The sequence below is a fragment of the Rhinoderma darwinii genome, chromosome 3 (genome assembly GCF_050947455.1).
Source record: "Rhinoderma darwinii isolate aRhiDar2 chromosome 3, aRhiDar2.hap1, whole genome shotgun sequence".
Taxonomy (NCBI): domain Eukaryota; kingdom Metazoa; phylum Chordata; class Amphibia; order Anura; family Rhinodermatidae; genus Rhinoderma; species Rhinoderma darwinii.
This window is the reverse complement of record NC_134689.1, coordinates 275,308,218-275,329,207: the sequence shown is the minus strand read 5'-3', so window position 1 is coordinate 275,329,207 and position 20,990 is coordinate 275,308,218. Positions and strand designations below refer to the sequence as shown.

The 20,990-nt window shown below is 40.1% G+C and overlaps 1 protein-coding gene and 1 long non-coding RNA gene across 7 annotated transcripts in view; one reads left to right on the top strand and one right to left on the bottom strand.

Moving 5' to 3' along the window:
* Positions 1-20,990, top strand: part of MYZAP (myocardial zonula adherens protein) — a 113,948-nt gene that overhangs the window by 21,059 nt on the left and 71,899 nt on the right. For all 6 annotated transcript variants that reach the window (XM_075857949.1, XM_075857944.1, XM_075857948.1 and 3 more), the window contains exon 2: positions 10,747-10,836. In XM_075857949.1, the coding sequence (XP_075714064.1) occupies positions 10,747-10,836 (90 nt within the window). The remainder of the gene's footprint in view (positions 1-10,746; positions 10,837-20,990) is intronic.
* Positions 1,123-7,686, bottom strand: LOC142748081 (uncharacterized). The gene is made up of 3 exons (XR_012882129.1): positions 7,521-7,686; positions 2,703-2,751; positions 1,123-1,390 (listed from the first exon to the last, which is right to left on the bottom strand). It is a non-coding gene; the product is annotated as an uncharacterized LOC142748081 (long non-coding RNA).

The window sequence follows — 20,990 nt, the reverse complement described above, 5'->3', positions numbered from 1 at the left end:
AGGGACTCGCAATATGATGGGGACCCTTGACGCGGCTTGCGAGCTTGCGTATTTTGGCTAAAATATCAATGAATACCTCATGTTAATCATTGACATTTATCGTTTATCATGGATATCTTTTCAGGATGCAGCTGGACCTCTTAATGCTGGGGGAGAATAGTGTGTCAGTAAATTGTGTAGTGCATTTGAATGGTCCTGGTTAGCCTGCCTGGTCTAATGGTATGGGCGTTACTAATAGGCTGTATTTGTCACGTTGGGTTCGTGGACCCACTGGGCCGTACCGCCTTGACGGTATGGCAGCTGGCCAACAGGGCGCAGGTCACAGACTATAGTTCGTACAGTGTACTTGTGGCAGCTGGGACAGTAGCAAGGCAGGCTCGGCTGGAACTAGGCAGCAGGACAGGCGTGGAATACAGCACAGCACGACTACAGCTCAGCATGGCACTTGACCAGGATAGCACGGGATACAGGATACAGGTACGGGGAACACTGGGAACTGAAAAACACTAGGAGACCATTTGCATAGACAAACTTTGGATACGACAAACAACGCTCAGGCATTGCAGGGAGGGGCACAGCCCTTCTTATAGCCCAGGGTGTTCTTGGAGCAATCAGCTCAATCTCCCACCTGCGTGCGCTTTGGCTTCTCAGTCTGGACTGAGCTCGCGAGCGCACCCTGGTGGTCACTGTGGAACAGGACGGCCATATGTGCAGACATCTCTGGAGAGAAGGGCGTCGACTGGATGGAATGAGTTCGTGGTCAGCGACCATGGACGTTACAGTATGCCAGCGTGGTGCACTATATGTGACCATGTGACTGACATTTTAATAAAAGCTATATCTGTGTACAGTGTTAATACTAAGCAGCCACCCCCATGTGAATAGTAGGTGGAGAGTTGTAGAAATTGGTTCGGAATGCACTAGATCCGGGTAGGTGCACGAATAGGGTCCCAACCCAATCGTATTGTAAAAAGTATTCGGCACACTGAGTCGTAAGTGATGAATTCTTGAAATTTTTATTATTTTTGATGCCAAGGGTTAGGTGCAACGTTTCGGTCAAAGGACCTTCGTCGGGCACTATAGGTATACAGAATATTTATACATTGGTATATTAGCATCAGATACGTTCATTGGTCAAAAATAATTTTTTTAAGAAAAGTAAAACATAACGTAATAAGGAAAATAAAATGTAGAAACTAGGATAAAATAAAAGAACAGAATTGTGTTGCGAAATATCACAGGATAAATGATGAAGCAAGAACAGAATGTATATACGGACGACATCCTCATCCCATGTACAGCAATATAGTCAGGTATACGATAATGCAGCGAGTTCCTCATATAGGCAGCAATTCTACAGAGACTATGTCAAAAATTACAGATGTCTATACTTAAATCGTTAAGGAAAAAGAGAAAGACTAAGCAGTATCTCTTACTGTAAAATAGACACAGCCCTAGGGGCAACATAGTAGCATAATGACACAATCACATGATAGTATAATAACATAGTATGGCAGACATCTAAGGTATGTAAAGACTAACAGTTCAATGCTAACTAGTATAACATAAGACCACGGTTGTATCATGTTGGGTATAGGATTGTTGCAGGCATACCTCGTTACCCTGGTTTCTGGTGTATCCGGCGCTAAAATGGGGCATACACTGCAGGTTTAAATATCCCAGTGCGGGGCGGGCAGTGGGCGTGTCTTAGCGCGCGTCTGTAGACGTCATGCTATGGGCGTTCTGCTGGTCAGAGGACACTCGTGTCCTCTCCTCTCAAACCCTGCCTCCCCTGCATCTGGTTGGACAGTGGCGTCCCTAGTACCGCCCACACATTATCGAACGTGTGGTGGCTAAGGGGAATCCCTGCTGTCAGGTCTCGGCTGGTCTCGTAATTAAATGCACTTTGTGCCGTGCTAGAGATATGTTAATTTGTAGGGAAACATAGATGATGTGCATGTTATTGTGATTAGATGGCATCTTTAGGGAGTATACATCGAAGGGACAGCATATCTCGGACGTAATATATTAGAGGAGGTAGCTAGTAGTAGCTTGTCATGCTCGTGATTTTAAAGACTTGTAAATCCCCTGAGCTGGTATGAATAGATAGTAAGGGAACCACAGTTATTGGTTATGTGTACTGTGTTTGTATAAGTCCAAACATTTCTCTGTTCTAAGCATCAAAGATTGGGGGAAAAAAAGTACAGTGAATGTATATACATATGTGTGAGGATAATATTTTTCAGACAATATACATAGTAATGATCCCTGACAATATATTTGTACAGTATAGAATAGTACAGTGATATATTAGTACAGTATAGAATAGTACAGTGATATATTAGTACTGTAAAGAATAGTACAGTGATATATTAGTGATATATTAGTATAGTATAGAATAGTACAGTGATATATTAGTACAGTATAGAATAGTACAGTGATATATTAGTACAGTATAGAATAGTACAGTGATATATTAGTATAGTATAGAATAGTACAGTGATATATTAGAGAACGGAAATGATAAGACAATGGGCAAAAGTCTATCTATACGGTGGTACCTATTTTTTTGTCTGTTGTAAATAGATGCGATGCAAAATTGTCTATGTGTATAGACATTTGATAAATATCTCTGTCAAAATACCTAGGTATAGGTTATTACATCCCCTGTTGTACAGGAGAATTAATATTCTAAAGGATACCTTGTCCGGCATGTAGGCAGGTATTATGCCCCGTGTTGGGTCAGCGTGTCTGTAAGAGAGATATTAGTCATATTAAGTTGTGGTTATTAGTTGCATGTTTACAAAAAATTGCTCACTTCGTACTCCCTGTTCAGGCCTTAGGGCTCCAGTGTTTGCAACCTATGGATCCAGTACGCCTCTCTACGTTTTAGTGTCTTAATCCTATCTCCTCCTCTTCGTGGGGCAGGAATGTGTTCAATTACCTGAAACTGTATTTGCGAGACATTGTGTGTTCTGGATAGAAAATGCTCCGGAATTGGTAATAGGGTCTTATTGCATCGAATATTGCTCTTATGTTGGCCTATTCTGTCCCGTATGCGCTGCGTCGTTTCCCCCACATATGCTAGCCCACACGGGCATTTTATCAGGTAGATGACATAATTCGTGTTGCATGTAAAATATTCCTTTATCGGTATACATTCGCCAGTCTGGGGATGTCGTAATATGTCACCTTTTATGATATGGGAGCACTGTAGACAGGATCGACAAGGGAATGTCCCTTTTCTTGGGGTATTCAGAAAGGTTTGTCTTAATGGTTTCTTTGTTGATCCTACATCTGCTCTAATTAACCTATCCCTGAGGTTCTGGGGTCTCTTGGAGCATGGAAGGAATGGAGTCTGAAACTCAACGACCTTTGGATACGCTTCTTTGAGGAGCGACCAGTGTTTTCAAATGATATGGTGCACCTTGTAGGCACAGGGGTGGTATGTATGTACAAAGGGTATACTTTTGGGTTTATCCCTATTTCTGTCGGAAGTTGATGTTGATTGTGCTTCCCTTAGTGTTTGGCTTGGATAGCCTCTGTCCCTAAATTTTTGAGTCATGCTGGCCATGCGCACTGCCCTATTATCGGTATCGTCCACTATCCTGGATATGCGTGTGTATTGGGATTTAGGAAGAGCTCTCTTGGTGGCTATTGGGTGGCAACTATCGTAATGCAGGAGGCCATTTCTGTCTGTTTCTTTTGTAAATAGATCAGTGCTAAGGTGGCCTCCACTATCCTTAATGACCATGGTGTCCAAGAAACTGATCCGGGACCTATCAAAGTTTAATGTGAACTGCAGCTCGGGCCAGATGCTGTTGAGGTATTCAATGAATTTTACCGACGCTTCTTCGGTGCCCTGCCAAAGGCCCTTTTACACCGGCCGACACTCGGCTGGTGCTGCGAGCGCTGATCAACGAGACATCGTTGATCAGAGCTCGTTTGCTCCTGTCACAATGAGCTAGGGATGGGGACGAGCGGTCGTTACTCAGATCGCTCGTCCCCATACATTATTATGATGTAGGCAGCGCGTCTCCCTGTTGACACAGGGAGATGTGTTGCCGACAACGATAATCTTTTACTTTTTTAAAACGATACGACCAGCATATGATCTAGCGTTTGCTCGTTCATCTGCTGATCGTTCCCGTTTATACAGGGCAATTATCAGCAATGAGCGTTATATTAACGCTCGTCTGCCCTATAATCGTCCTGTGTAAAACCCCCTTAAGTATGGTCTGATTTTTATTTAATATGGTTCTTTTTCAGTGATTTGTTTATAACACCGGATCAGTACAAGATACATAAAAAAAAATAATTTTGAGACATACTAAATTGTTTAGATTAAGTCTATGTGAACCAGTGTTCAAAGTTAAACATACATTTTCCTAGACTGTTCCTGTCAGGATCCAGACCTCATTCCAACTAAGAATTAGTAGCTGGACGTAAAAGTAGCTGTAAACTCCTGATCCCCTAGTAACAGAGCTTGATAGTTTTACATAGAAAAATTTGGAAAAATGGCATTACTTATATGTGGTATTCATACAAACTCAAGGTTGGAATCTTGGTGAAGGGTATATCCCCTCAATACTAATTTGGACGTGGTGAATAATTTACCTTCAATTATTGTATATTTATTAGTCACAATGACTATAGGTCACTTTGTTGAGAATTGTTCACACCTTAACAATAAAGAGTTTTTGTTTCTGTCGATTAAAAAAAACACATGGGGGGCAGGGATGTACTTATTATTAAAAATGTATAAAGGTGTCATACATTCAAATTTGACATACAGTAAGGTCCAGAATTATTTGGACAGTGCCACAAGTTTTGTCATTTTAGCTGTTTACCAAAACATATTGAATATACAGTTATAAAAAGGAGCGCACTGGTGATCTCGTGAACTCCAAAAGGTCTGAATGTCCACCGAAGAGAGCAGTGGTGGATGATCGAAGAAAAACCCCTTCACAACATCTACCCAAGTGAAGAACACTCTCCTGGAAGTAGGTGTATCAGTATCTAAGTCTACCATAAAGAGAAGACTTCATGAGAGCAAATACAGAGGGTTCACCAGAAGGTGCAAAACATTAATCAGCCTCAAAAATAGAAAGGCCAGATTAGACTTTGCCAAACAACATCTAAAGAAGCCAGCCCAGTTCTGGAACATCATTCTTTGGACAGATGAAACTAAGATCAACCTGTACCAGAATAATGGGAGGAAGAAAGTATGGAGAAGGCTTGGAACGGCTCATGATCCAAAGCACACCACATCCTCTGTAAAACATGGTGGAGGCGGTGTGATGGCATGGGCATGCATGGCTGCCAAAGGCACTGGGTCACTAGTGTTTATTGATGATGTGACTGAAGACAGAAGCAGCCGGATGAATTCTGAAGTGCTCAGGGATATACTTTCTGCTCAGATTCAACCAAATGCAGCAAGGTTGATTGGACGTCGCTTCACAGTATAGATGGACAATGACCCAAAACATACTGCGAAAGCAACACAGGAGTTTTTTTAAGGCAAAGTAGTGGAATATTCTGCAATGGCCAAGTCAATCACCAGATCTCAACCTCAACCCGATCGAGCTTGCATTTCACTTGCTTAAGACAAAACTTAAGGCAGAAAGACCCACAAACAAGCAACAACTGAAGACCACTGCAGTAAAGGCCTGGTACAGCATCACAAAGGAGGAAACCCAGCGTTTGGTGATGTCCATGGGTTCCAGACTTCGGGCAGTCATTGTCTGCAAAGGATTCTCTACAAAGTATAAAAAAAAAACATTTTATTTATGGTAATGGTAATTTTGTCCAATTACCTATGAGCCCCTGAAATGAGGAGGCTGTGTAGAAAAATGGTTGCGATTCCTAAACGTTTCACAGGATATTTTTGTTCAACCCCTTGAATTAAACCTGAAAGTCTACACTTCAATTGCATCTCATTTGTTTCATTTCAAATCCAATGTGGTGGCACGCAGAACCCAAATCATGAAGATTGTGTCACTGTCCAAATAATTCTGGACCTAACTGTAGGTATTCTATGGTGGCTAGTGAACCAAGTTAGCCTTATACAAGATCAGGACTACTTGTATTATTGGTAGCCCTGCAAAAGGAAATGATGGACCGATCTCTCCACAACTGATTCTCAGAAGTCATATGCTGCACACTCCTCTCATAACAATAATGTAGTCCTCAAACTGAAACATCTTTATCTTGCACCCTGGTAGAAATTGCAGTAGCCAGCATTAAAAAAAAATAAAAGTAGAACATTTTAAAAGAGTCTCCATCGGGTTAAATGAAGTTAGTTACAGTTTTAAAGATCTCATAGACCAATAGCAAGATAATGGAGAAGATTTCTCAAAATCAGTAAAATAAAAAGGGGTTTTCAATTAACTTGACAGTAGCTAATGTGATAAAATAAAATAACCAATACTCCCCTGTTAAATCCCCCACCGCTCCAGCACCAACGTTCCAGTGGTACCTGCCGGTCTTTGTTTACTTTGCCAATCACTGGCCTTAGTGGTGATGCTTGCATGTATGGCATGATATCACTGAGGTAAACGATTAGCTGCAGCGGTCACGTGGATGTAGGACAAGTAAACAAAGACCGGTGGGGACCACTGGAGCATTTGCGCTGGAGCGGCGGGTGATTTAACAGGTGAGGATTGGTTCTTTTTTTGGGGTCCCAATTCCAATAGGCAATTTTTTTTAAACTTACGCAAAACCCTTTAAAGGGATAGTCTGGTTTCAGAAGACAAAGGCTATTCTTTGAATAATTAAAAGTTATCCAATATTTCCAATATACTTTCTGTATCAATTGGCAACAGGTTTCAATAACGGTTTGCTCTCATTCAAAAGGAAACTTCATTGTTTACATCCAGTGGATAAATTCTGTCCATGGTCATGTGATGGACAAACAGGTGCTGGGATTGTTACAGTTACAGTATGTGTATCAGAGCTGTGTCTTCTTACAATCCCAGCAACAGTGTGTCCATCACATGACCAGGGACAAGATTTTATCCACTGGAAGTAACAATAAATTGTCCTATTGAATAATCGCACACAGAGATCTTAAAAACCATAAAGGAATTGATACAGGAAGTATATTGGGAAAATTGCATAACTTTTCATTATACAAAGAATAATACCCTTTCAAGTCGTTGCCCATAGAATCAGAAATCAGGGTTCTGCTGATGACGCTTGTTCGTCGGCTGATAGCATCTTTTATGCCGCCATAAAATGAATAGTTTGCCGGCAGCACATCTCCCTGTGTAAACACTGATCATTGCTCCATGTAGATGGAGCAAATGAGTGCTGATGGACATGCTGTTTTGTCTACCTGGCCATGTAAAACAACCCTCACTAATAGTGAAGTATAAGAAAAGTGTGTGAACAGGATGACACTAGAATTGTTTTATATGATAAAAAACAGAATAAATGAATTTGAATACCAAATAGGCCGGCATGTTGCAGTACTGATAATATCACATTCCGCGATGCATTTTTTTTTTCTATTAACATACCTTGCCAAGCCTGTCGTTTGCCATATTAATCATCTGTGGCATGTGGCTCTTGGAACGGAGTGCACACCCTGGAATGTCCCTGTTACATAATTGTACTTGCAGCAGACTTTACCTTCCGTCTTTTGATAAATCTTTTGATAAATCTTAGTCTTGTAGCAGCTTTGGCTTTTTCCAAATTGTACGCTGTTGACAGAGGGTTCAATATAAGTCACCCGCAGTAAACTTGACAAGAGGATTATATTCTTTGAAATTAGGTTTGTTTGAGAAGTTGTTGTAATAAATCGTGCCGTCTCAAGCTCAAATGATCATATTTGTTTGTAAACAACAATAATTGCGGTATACTATGTAAATTCATAGCAGAGCCTATTAATCCAATATCTCTAAATACAAACATTAAAACATGCCAATGAAAACTTTATGAAAGCATAATCTATTCAGCGACGGTTAAATAATGCACATCATTTGTGCAGCGCTGGCAATTTGTTTACTTAGGTTACTAAAAATAATATAACTCTTGGACAATACAATTCCTGCATTAAGTTGTTAGACAATAACAGTAGAATAGTCTTAATTAACACATTAGTGACCACCAATATGCCTTTTCACAGCAGTCCCTAATAGGCCTTAGGCTAGGCCACTGTCTAAGTCCTGCACGGGTGTCCCGTGCAGGCAGGAGCGGGTTCTTGGCTGTCTGATGACAGCGAGGCTCCTTCTCTAACAGTCCCGATTAAAGTTTACTTTGATCGCGATCGTTTAACCCTTTAAATGCCACAGTCTTTCAAGCATTGTTGGCCTGCAAATGCGATCGTAGGCCCCTGATGGTTTACCATGGCAGTTGGGGGCCTAACAAAGGCCCCCAGGTCTGACGTGGCTGTATGCCTATTAGACCATATTACACTGACAGCCGATAATGCTATGATATACTAAGCATATAAAAAGTATTAAATAAGCGATCAGAAGATTGCACTGTAAAGTCCCCTAGTGGGACTGAAAAAATTATTGTGAACATTTTTTTATTAAAAAAGGTGAACAGTAAAAAAAAAAAAATAATATATATTTTTTTCATAAGTGGTTTTCTTTTCTAAAAGTGTAAAAAACAATAAAAATACACATATATGGTATAGCTGTGATCGTAATGACCCAAACAATAAAGTTAACATGTTATTTATAATGCAAGGTGAACGCCGTAAAAAAAAAAACGCAACACACAACCGCAAAATTGCTATTTTATTCTATTGTCCCCCCCAAAAATAATACTAAAAGCTAATCAATAAGGCTTCATAAGACTACATTGACGCAAAAATAAAAAAAGTTATGGATCTTGGAAAGCGGCAATGCAAAAACAAAATAATTGCTGTTCTTTTTATTTTCTCCCCCCAAAAATAGTTAATAAAAGATAATAAAAAAATAGATGTACTCCAAAATGGTGCCATTATAAAATACAACTCACCCCACAAAAAGCCTTCATACAGTTATTTCTATAGAAAAAGAAAAAAGTTATGACTCTTAAAATGCGACGATGGAAAAAAAAAAAAAAAAGGTCTTGTCATTAAGGCCTAAAATAGGCTGGTCACTAAGGGTTAAAATAAAATTCCAAGTCCGTGAATTTAGCAGATTCTTTTGCACACCGTGAGCAATACAAATCACAGCAGTGAGTGCATGCTGAAAAGATTGACTACACTGGTCTCTATAGGAGCATGAAGGTCCAGTGTAGTCACCTCTGGCTGTGGTGCTTGTTGCTAGGCAGCAAGCTAAACATATTTAGACACGGTCTAAAAAATACAGCGTGTGAAAACATTGTTCATTAGCTAATCTAAAGGAATTCCTAATACCCTTTTAAGTAGGAATTTCAGCTGTTTTATTTTACCTGCAAAAGGCCACATTTACTGAAATAAGGCTGAATTTACCCTGTAATGCCCTGGCACTCGGAGCTATGGATGGGTACGAGCGATCGCTCTTCCCCATATATAATTATCATGTCGGCAGGGAGATAGATGTGCTGCCGACAACGATATTTTACTTTTTTAAAACGATACGACCAGCAGATAATTGAGCGTTTGCTGGTTCATCTGCTGATCGCTGCCCTGTTTACACAGGGCAATTATCGGCAACGAGCGTTATATGAACACTTGTCTGCCGATAATCCTCATGTGTAAAATCCCCTTAAGTGTGTCTTGTTACTAATATGGAAGCAAATCACATTCATCTCTAAAGATCACTGAATGCAAGCAGACAGACCCAAAGCCCATCCATGTGTTCATATATTTATCTTGCAAGCAGTGTCTCTGTGAAGGTGGTCGGTAAGATTTTCTATTCATCTGAATATGATTCATTTTACATCTTATTCTAGTTTGGGAGATTAGTTTGATGAATAATGTAGTTTGTTTGCGTCTTTACCTTGATGCTGTTAGGGTTCATGTACATGGGGAATCATGCGTATAAGGGACCCGTAGGCACTCTGTATGCCATTGTATGGTGTCTCTATCAGACACTTTATTCTCCCCTAGAAACAATGCTGCGTAATATGGCATCCGAACGAGTATGCCACGATTTTTTCTCTCCGATTTTACACAAACCTCGGTATAATATTGGAGGTATACAGAGGTACAGTAGGGGCCATAGAAGTATATAGGCACCGTAATTTGGCCATATGCATGAAGCCTTGAAGGAAATGTGTCTTGTGTTTAATTATTTAGATGTAAGTCTGTAAAAGATAAATAATGTGTTGTTTTTTGTTTTTTTAATCTTGCAGCAATTTTCTTTTTTCTTTTTAAAAACTTTCCTTTGGGCTGTACTCGGCTATCTCTGGCAGTCCCATAGACAGTGAATAAAGTGGCAGTGCACAAGCGCGACCTACAGCTCCATTCATTCGGAGGAACGCGCCCCCCGTTCTTGTGATCGGTGGGGGTCCTAGCGGTCGGACCCCCACCGATCAGCATGTTATCACCTATACTGTGGTTAGGGGGTAATATTTAATCTTAAAACAACCCCTTTTAATGGTTTGTTTTTATATGAAAATGCAGGGTCTACCACAAGTAATTTAAGTTCGTAAGGGTTTCCTGTGACTTACAAAGGGACAAAACATCTGTTAATAACCAAAGAATGTTCCTGAACTATATTTTATTAACAAGTGAGGCAAATAAATAATATAAATGCACATACCGCATTGAAAGACATAATATTATGTGACGCAATATAATGTATGTTATAATTTTGTAATTTACAGGGGAACATATGTCGGCTGCGTCTCACATTACCTGTTGAAGATACATCAAAAACAGAACAGAAAGATTTGAAGACTGAAACAAAATCACATGTAAGTCAATTTTAATTTTGAACCGTTAAAGGTACAGAACATTTGAGTAAATACATTTCAAGCTTAGCATGTTATATGTTTAATCGCTGCTAGAATTCAACCAATTTATATAGATGTTGCATGATCGAGAAATTTATGTTTAATTCCCCCGGCAGAAAGTGCTACTGAGGCGGCCTCTTAAAGTACAAGTCCTCCTGGCTTCTCCTTAGAGAAAGCTGCCAGCCGAACCCCTTAGTTCTGAGTGACGGCTCTAGCAACACTTGCAACTGTGGTACCGGGGGAATTAAACATCGATCTCTCAGTTATGCAAATTGCATGACCGATACAACCGGTATCATTACAATGCCCTCCTCCCCTATAAAGCGCTGTAAGCTGTTTAAAGGCCTCACAACTGCTGACAGATTCCCTTTAGGTCTTATTAACACGACTGTATTTCTTGTCAATGTGCTGTCTGTTTTGACAACGGACTCCACACAACGGACAACGGACCCATGCAATGCAATGGGACTATTCACATTTCCTTTTTTTTTTTTCACGGAGTGTGTGTCCGTTGCGAGAAGCTCTCAATATAGTTTCCTTTTTGCGTACCAGAATCGCTCATATAAGTCTACGGGTGCGTGATAAAACGAACAGCACACGACATCCGTGTGCGGTCTGTTTTCCATGGATCAGTTGCTAAAGAAATACAGATAAAAGTTAAACCAGTTCATTCAGAGTAGAGAAATGGATGACAGACGGAAACCACACGGATACAACATGGACATTAATATGCATATGGGCATGCAAATCGTACACACTCGTGTGAATAAGGCCTAAGGGAAGAATTATAAAATAAATACTAATCTGAAAACTGGAGTAGTTTCCCATACCAACCAATCAGATTTCAGCCTTTAATTTACAAAGAGCCTCTGTGAAAAAAAAGAGTTGGATTTATTTATATCTCCAAAGGACTAAAATCCAAATTTCAGGGCCTTTCCGCAACACCCTACGTCCTTCCTATTTATAACCCGGACATATAGATCCATCAGAACAGATGATTAATTTTTTTTTTTTTATCATTCTTTTCTAATATTCAGGCAAAACTGAAGCTTCAGGAACATTACAAAGTATGCACTATAATGCCAGTATTGTTAAGTAATAGTTAAAGGTGAAACTTAAAGCGTTGGCTATGAGCACTGACACAACATGCCGAGTAGCTCAGCAGCAACTTTGTGCGTCAGCTCAACATATAAAATGTTTACAAGTTTAAAACACATTCCTCGGCTGTGTTCACTATTCTTTAATTGTGATCTGTGGCCACCCAAAGTAGTTTTATGATTCATATATAATATTCGACTTGCTCTTAAAATAATAAAAATTTTACAGTTCAGAACTGTCAGCGACAATAATTAAGAATCTTTTGAAATAAGGGTGAGCATTTTGAAAAACAAAATAGCACTATATAACGAACGATTTACAGTGAAGTTTCATCTCCAGGCTACATGCACACGCGGAAACAGGTACGGATTTTATGCTGCAGATTTTTATGCGTTTTTTTTTTTACTAAATTTGCCATACAATTCTAAGACGGAAACGCAAGATAAATTGACGGGCTGCGGATTCTAAAATTTTAAAAGGTCAATTTATGTGCAGAAAAATTCCGCAATATGAAGATGAGATTACTCGGAATCTTATTTACTTTGCTGGTACCGTATTATCCTGCGTATTTGACACAGGAAATCCACGTGGCAAATCCGTACGTAATGCGCATCGTGTGAATGCGGCCTTAGGCATCTTCTGACAAGTCATTAACGTATTTCAGAAAACATTATCGTGGGGGTTTGTGCCTTGTGACCATAACTGATCTCTAAAAAGAAGGGGCTGCAAATCTCCTTTGTGGCCTGAGAACTACGGATCTCCAAGTCTGTGGTTGGAATTTACAGTTCACGTCAATGTAAAATGCATCCACTGTGGCCTTTTCGTTCTAGTTGATCTTTGAGAATCACAGTGCACAAACCTCCGCAATGCAAGCCTTAACATTCAAAATCTGCAGAGGTGTTAAATCACCCAGTCCCCAAAAAACACATGTTGACTCAGTTTTTAAAAAGATCTTCTGGGTTTGCATGTGAAACTCAATTGGCGAATACTTATGCATAGTGGTATAATATCTCTCTTCATTAGAGAACTGCGTCTCTGGTTCTTGCCAGTCATGCTGGGCTAAAGAGTGAAGAATGCTGATTATATGTTGTATTTATGACTATAACAGGGTGTATAAAGATAGCAGATGCCCCTGAGCCATGTTGCATAAAAGGGCCCAAAGACCCCACTTAAGATGACACCAATAATATAAATGGCACATGGAAGTTGAGGGTCCTGTTAGGGCAGACTCACACAAGGCAAATTCATCACAGAAATTTCTTTGACCAAATAAATACATCCCATACATCTTATTGGGATTGTTTCTGCAGCATATGCAAAGATTTCAAAAACACCAATTTTTGAATGAATGGGACAGTCGTTGAAATTTCTGCAACAAATCTGTTGCATGTGAATTCACCCTTGACAGATTTCACATTGGGGCTTAGAAGCCTCTATGTTACATGACAGCGTCACATGACACTTAGCTGTCTTCTTGTGTTATAGGTATTGCCTGTTGGTCCCAGGCGGCTAGCGTCCGTGTGATGCTGCCTTTGACAAGCAGTGCAGGCAATAATTTAATGGGTAAACAGCACTCTTCTATTACATGTTTATTTTATTTACTTGGCTATCCCATCCCATCCTATACTAACAAACAGCACTTGTTTGCCCACTTTATTAGGTATATCTGTACACCTGCTCTTTAATGCAAATATCTAATCAGCCAATAGCGTGCAAGCAGCTCAATGCACATAAAACCGTGTCAGAATCTGCTAACCTCCTTGGATTTTCACTGTCAATAGTCTGTAGAGTTTACAGAGAATGGCGAACAAAACCGAAACATCTGACAGCTCAGAATTGGAAACTGGAACACGAATGGGCACAGGTTTACCATAACTAGACAACTGCCTGTTCTGATCTTAGTTTCTGCTGAAATCCCCAAAATAAACCAAATGAACCCCGGGATCTATTCAGCCTTGTTTTAGTGGTTAATGTTAGTAGTGTAATAGTTTGGGAAATGTTTTCTTGTAACTTTTTAGGCCCATGAAGTGGTGTATCATGAGCACTGTTCACATAATACTGCAATGTCCATACTGTAGTTTCAGCCGCATATTGCGGTCCATTGAGTTTGTGCTTCTGCTCCTTGACGTGCAAAGGCTGTGATAATATGCGGCCATAATCGCATCGTTGCATTGTCCATCAGCTGTGACACCGTTTGTATTATCTGTCACCACACAAGAGCCATTACACAATGAAGTCACATGATGACCTCACATGGCTGCATGGACGTGATGTCACTAGGACAATATAGCAAGGTAAGAATGCAGAAACCCCATAGGGCATATCTTGATAACTTCTTTATTTTATGACTAAAATGTTAGTCCTGAAAAACATCTTAAGTTCTAACTTCCAGCATTAAAGGGATTTGTTCTATTTTTTTTTTACCAACATTTTCGTTGACATGCCTAATAATGGTGGATTGTGCTCACCAAAATGTCACCTGTTATTGCTCTGACTACTGGGCAATCCCATCAGTGTTTCCATTTATTATTATTACTTATTTTAACTTTTTTCCCATTAGTGTTTCCATTTATTATTATTACTTATTTTAACTTTTTACATCATGAGTAAAAATTTTAGGAAACTAATGGACAGAATACATTGTATCTGGATTATCAGCATTGGCATTGTATAACCTAGAACTTTGATATCTAAAACAAGACACGTACAAGTAGCGCTTTGTGTATTTATTGGCAACATGCTAATGTTTGCTTTTCTGCACAGTTTTCTTCCTGTATAATATTTATGTGTCCTTGCCATTCTGTTTGTTATTTTTGGCATTTATGATGTGTAACACATTACTACCAAGACAATAGGATAAATACAAATTTCCCTAAAGAACCAGTCTACATCTTTTTACGTAGCGTACAGGCATTACTATTATTTATATATCCTACTGTAATATTGTAATCTGTCATCCACACTGCTACTTATCCAATTTCCTAAAACTGTATTATGGACTAAACTAAAAGTGTGCACCCACAAACCCTGTGAGGAGGATCGCAATGATGAGGATGATGATAATAAGATAGAGACATTGCTGATACCTTATTATTCCAGTGGCAGTCACTGATAACAATACAAGGGGAAGTAGGTACATGGCATTTTAAAGGGTTAGTAATTAACTTGCATGCATAGTAAAGCTAATACAGCCATCAAAGCAAACACACGCATTCATGCACAACAAAGCTGATACACACATTTGATATCTGAGTACACAGCTCACATCTAACAGCCTGAGGAATAGTTATTTATATTACCATGTCTTCTGCCACTATCATGCCAATCTTTGTAAAAAGTTTGTTTTATAATTCTAGATGAAGTATAGAGCATTGTCTGAGTACTGGTAGTATGGAGGTAGACATTGAAAATAAATAATATCCTTTAATAAAAAAGTAACAAAAATTGTATATGTGTATATATTATAACCAGAGCTTTGTTTTTTTTAATACAGAGCTCCAAATCCCCTGCATAGATAGGGATTTTAAAGATAACCCTTTGGCCTCATACTGCCACCAGTAGAGGGAGTTTACTGTATTCTGTTATACATTGAACTCAATAATTGAACAGTATGCAGTTAGCTCCAAAGCTCACCCTAGTGGAAGTTGAAGGTATTCAGAATAATATGCTTTAAAGCTATGTCTATGAAGGATTTGGAGCTCCGTATAAAAAAAACAAAAACAAAGCTCTTATCACTATAAACCAATATTGTGATATTAATCAGCACAGAAATTTTACCCTAGAAATGACCTAGTGTTGAAAGGTGAACATTCATTTTAATGCTGCCCAAACATCAGATCAAGGTCGGTAGATCCCAATGAATCTTTTGTAGTAGAACCTCATGACTTTTCCCTTACAGGGCAAATGAGGATTGGGAATCTTGGATTTCGTCATGCCTGATCCTTTGTCCTGACAGAAAATAGGCTGCTGCAAGACACTTCTCCCTCTTTCCATTGATAAATAGGGGGAAGTTTAAGCCTTAATCCTAGGTTGGACATATTAAAAGAGGAGGAAAATGACAGCGATGTCAGACAATGTGATAGCGTGAGCTAGAAAACCGGAACTAGGGAAGGAAACCAATGAGAAGGATCTGCAGACATAGAAGGTCCAGTCAAGAACGTTATCGATCCAACAATAATGAGTACTAGTTTATATAGTAAAGTAATCCTTTTATAGTGATTTGTCATAGCACCACACTACTTGTGCCACTGAACGCCATACAGTTACTTGATTTATATGTATCTATGAATCAGAGATCATGTTCCCAGGCAAAACACGTCACCAAAAAACTCTTATCAGCCTAGCCTCCTGTAACTGCTAAATGAAGGCTAAATATAAGAATAATTTATCAACTGTTTATCAGAAAGTTAAAGTTCCAGATCTTTCCAGTGTGGGAACATAATTCAGAAACAGAGTTGGTGTGAACAGTATTACTTCTGCAGCTGCCACCTCCTCAAACCTGTAGTTAAAGTTGTACACACACAAGCAGTACTATTCTTGGAAATGTTTCAGATTACTTTGGTAGTGAATGCACAACACATCACTGAAATGTGTAAAATAAAATTCTGGGCTTCATAACTGCACAGGTAAACAGATCAGCACTATGTACAGTTAGGTCCAGAATTATTTGGACAGTGACACAAGTTTTGGCATTTTAGCTGTTTACCAAAACGTATTGAATATACAGTTATATAATCAATATGGGTTTAAAGTGCAGACTCCCAGCTTTAATTTGAGGGTATTTACATCCTAATTTGAGGAAGGGTTTAGGAATTACAGCTCTTTAATATGTAGCTGCCTCTTTTTCAAGAGACCAAAGGTAATTGGACAATTATCTCAAAAGCTATTTAATGGGTTGCATGGGCTATTCCCTCGTTAATCCATCAATTAAGCAGGTAGAAGGTCTGGAGTTGATTCCAGGTGTGGCATTTGTATTTGGAAGCTGTTGCTGTGAACCCACAATATGAGATCAAAGGAGCACTCAATGCAAGTGAAACAGACCATTGTTAGAATGAAAAAAATGAAGAAATACATCAGAGATATAGCACAAATGTTAGAAGTGGCCAAATCAACAGTTTAGTACATTCTTGAAAAAAGAGAGCGCACTCGTGATCTCGTGAACTCCAAAAGGCCTGGATGTACACGAAAGACAGCAGAGGTGGATGATTGCAGAATCCTTTCCATCATTAAGAAAAACCCCTTCACAAGATCTACACAAGTGAAGAACACTCTCCCGTAAGTAAGTATATCAGTATCTAAGTCTACCATAAAGAGAAGACTTCATGAGAGCAAATACAGAGGGTTCACCACAAGGTGCAAACCATTAATCAGCCTCAAAAATAGAAAGGCCAGATTAGACTTTGCCAAACAACATCTAAAGAAGCCGGCCCAGTTCTGGAACATCATTCATTGGACAGATGAAACTAAGATCAACCTGTACCAGAATGATGGGAGGAAGAAAGTATGGAGAAGGCTTGGAACGGCTCATGATCCAAAGCACACCACATCCTCTGTAAAACACGGTGGAGGCAGTGTGATGGCATGGGCATGCATGGCTGCCAAAGGCACTGCGTCACTAGTGTTTATTGATAATGTGATTGAAGACGGAAGCAGCCGGATGAATTGTGAAGTGTTCAGGGATTTACTTTCTGCTCATATTCAACCAAATGCAGCAAGGTTTATTGGACGTCGCTTCACAATACAGATGGACGATGACCCAAAACATACTGCGAAAGCAACCCAGTGTTAAATGGTTGCAATTCCTAAACTTTTTACAGGATATTTTTGCTCAACCCCTTGAATTAAACCTGAAAGTCTACACTTTAATTGCATCTCAGTTGTTTCATTTCAAATCCAATGTGGTGGCACGCAGAGCCAAAATCATGAAGATTGTGTCACTGAATCTACGAAATACTGCCAGTATCATAAATAAAAGTTCTTGGTAGACTCCGGTCTGTATGTATGGTATATATATGATAATTGTATCACAAAGAAGTGTTGAATCGCGATTAAATTGTGCTAAGAAGCCGGAACTAACCGCATTTTAGCAATATTGAGTGCAAGCACCCTAAAACCACCGAAGTGAATAACTTGTCTTGTTACAATGGCAATTGTGAAGGGGTGGGATATATTAGGCCTCAAGTGAACAGTGGGTACTTGAGCAACTTTTTATATGGGCTAGATGAATGGGTCAGAGCATCTCCAAAACAGTAGGACTTGTTTGGTGTTTCCGGTATGTAGTGGTTAGTACCTAACAAAAGTTTTCCAGGGAAAGACAACAAGTGAACTGGTGACAGGGACATGGTTGCCCAAGCCTCATTGATGGATGTGGGTAGCAAAGGCTAAGCCGTCTGGTCGATCCAGCAGAAGAGCTACTGTAGCAAATTGCGGAAAAAGTTATATAACTTTACTACATATTTTGGGGCATTCAAAAGTGTAGAAAAGGAGATTAATTCTTCCAGACACCATATGCTAATTAAGGACAAGGTTTCCGCGGAACTGGGAAGCTGCACTTTTATCCCTAATTGCTCTCCTGTGCCCCCCCCCCTCTGGACTTGACTGACTTCTCTGCTCATCTGGAGAGATCTATGACGCAGCAGACGAGCGGAGACGTCAGTCGAGTCCAGAGGGGATGGGAGGCATTAGGGATGAAAGTGCAAGACATATCCTAGTTCGCTGGACACCTTGTCCATAACTAGCATACAGTGCCTGGAGGAATTGATTTACTTTTTTACACTTTTGAAAGCCCCATCATATGTAATTAAGGTATGTGGCCACTGCTCTACTCTATACCTGTCTAGTGGTGTAAGCAGCTTCGGAGGGAGTCTGGTGGCAGACTCCTCCTTTTTAACCCCATTAGCGGCATGCCACGTAGCAGTACGTGACAGCTGCCAAGGGAAAATATGGAGCGCGCTCACAGACTGAGCGGGCTCCATACTAAATGGGTGTCAGCTGTATGTTACAGCTGACACCCCACTGCAACGGGAGGAATTTTGTGGAGATAGGAGTCCTTCATAGATTCTCATTCCCCATTGAGAAAAAGGGATGAAGACAATCTGAACCAGGCAAACTTCTGCCCATGGGCCCCATAGCAGCCACATAGTTTGCCTTTATGTTACGTATAGCCTTGTAGTAAGAGTATAAACATGCTTTTTACATGGTAAAATATATTGCTCTATTTATGCTATAAACTGGCCTGGAGGTTATTTCCGGTTATTTCCGGTTATGCAGCCACGTTTTGTTACTCAGTGATTTCCAAGTCCAACACATTATTTTATTGTATGTCTAGAGAAAAGCAAAAACAAAATCTGAGACAGAGTTTAGGCTGCTGCGGTAGTTAACTGCAATGTCTTAACTTGCTATTGTAGTGAATGGGATTTCAATAAAACAATGAAGGCAAAACAGCATTGAAAACTGATTGTAAATCCATGATGCAGTTTTTCATAGCAGCAGCTCTAGGCACAATTTCCTGGAACAGCTTCCTTAAAAATACAGTGATTGTAGCGTTTATGCATTTACTGCCGCAGCTTTATCTAAACAGTCGTAGCACATTGTACTGCACCAGTTTGCACCATACCGCTAAAGGCATGTGTGTGGGTACCCTAAATGGAAATAATGGCAAACAGAACAAACCTTTAGATAAGTATCTAATTCAATTACAGATGCCATCAAAACCACTAAAAAAAAACCCATTGCTTTGATTTCACCCCTTCATTTTAGTGGATGACGTACAGCTATTTTATCATTAAAATGATGACTTAACTCAGGGGTCTCAAACTGGGCCGGGTAAGTGGGCCGCATATAGAAAAAATGGGAAGTTGACGGGCCGCATTACTTTGAAATTTGATACAATACAAAATTATTATTAATCAATTAGTTATTTGAACTACAATAACACTATATTACTATAATAATAATAATAATAATAATAATAAGGGTATGTGCACACACACTAATTACGTCCGTAATTGACGGACGTATTTCGGCCGCAAGTACCGGACCGAACACAGTGCAGGGAGCCGGGCTCCTAGCATCATACTTATGTACGACGCTAGGAGTCCCTGCCTCGCTGCTGGACAACTGTCCCGTACTGAAAACATGATTACAGTACGGGACAGTTGTCCTGCAGCGAGGCAGGGACTCCTAGCGTCGTACATAAGTATGATGCTAGGAGCCCGGCTCCCTGCACTGTGTTCGGTCCAGTACTTGCGGCCGAAATACGTCCGTCAATTACGGATGTAATTAGTGTGTGTGCACATACCCTAATACTACATTACTATAATAATACCGCTAGGTTTAAAATGTGAGATATTTCTCCACGTGCTTATTTCAACAATCCAGCTTTCCAGTTTAAGTGTCGCTAAATGCAGTCCGGAGGCTCAGTTCGCAGCGTTTGGCAGACACACATGTCAAGATTGGGCAGCCCCTTTTTGGATGCTGCCACAGTGCCCTCAGTGGATGCTGCCGCAGTGCCCTCGGTGGATGCTGCCGCAGTGCCCTCGGTGGATGCTGCCGCAGAGTCCTCGGTGGATAATGCAACACACCCCTAGATAAGGCCACAGTGCCCTCCGCAGATGCTACCACAGTGATGTCAGGGTCTTGCCCAGAGCTGGAGTCCCGGAGCAGAGCCTCTTCTAGCACTCGAACTACAGTAGATTTGTGACTGCAGCTCTGGATTTGTTTGGAGTATGGGACCTGATGTTACAGTACAGTTGTGACTGCAACACTGGATGTGACTGGAGTATAGGACATGATGTTACAGTAGAGTTGTGACTGCAGCTCTGGATGTGACTGGAGTATAGCACATTATATAATAGTAGAGTTGTAACTGGAGCTCTGGATTTGTTTGGAGTATAAAACAAGATGTTTTGCATCTGCATCTACTGATCTTGCAGTAGTGTTGTGAGTGTAGCTGTGGATGTCTCTGGAGTATAGTACATGATGTTACAGTAGAGTTGTGAGTGCAGCTCTGGATGTGA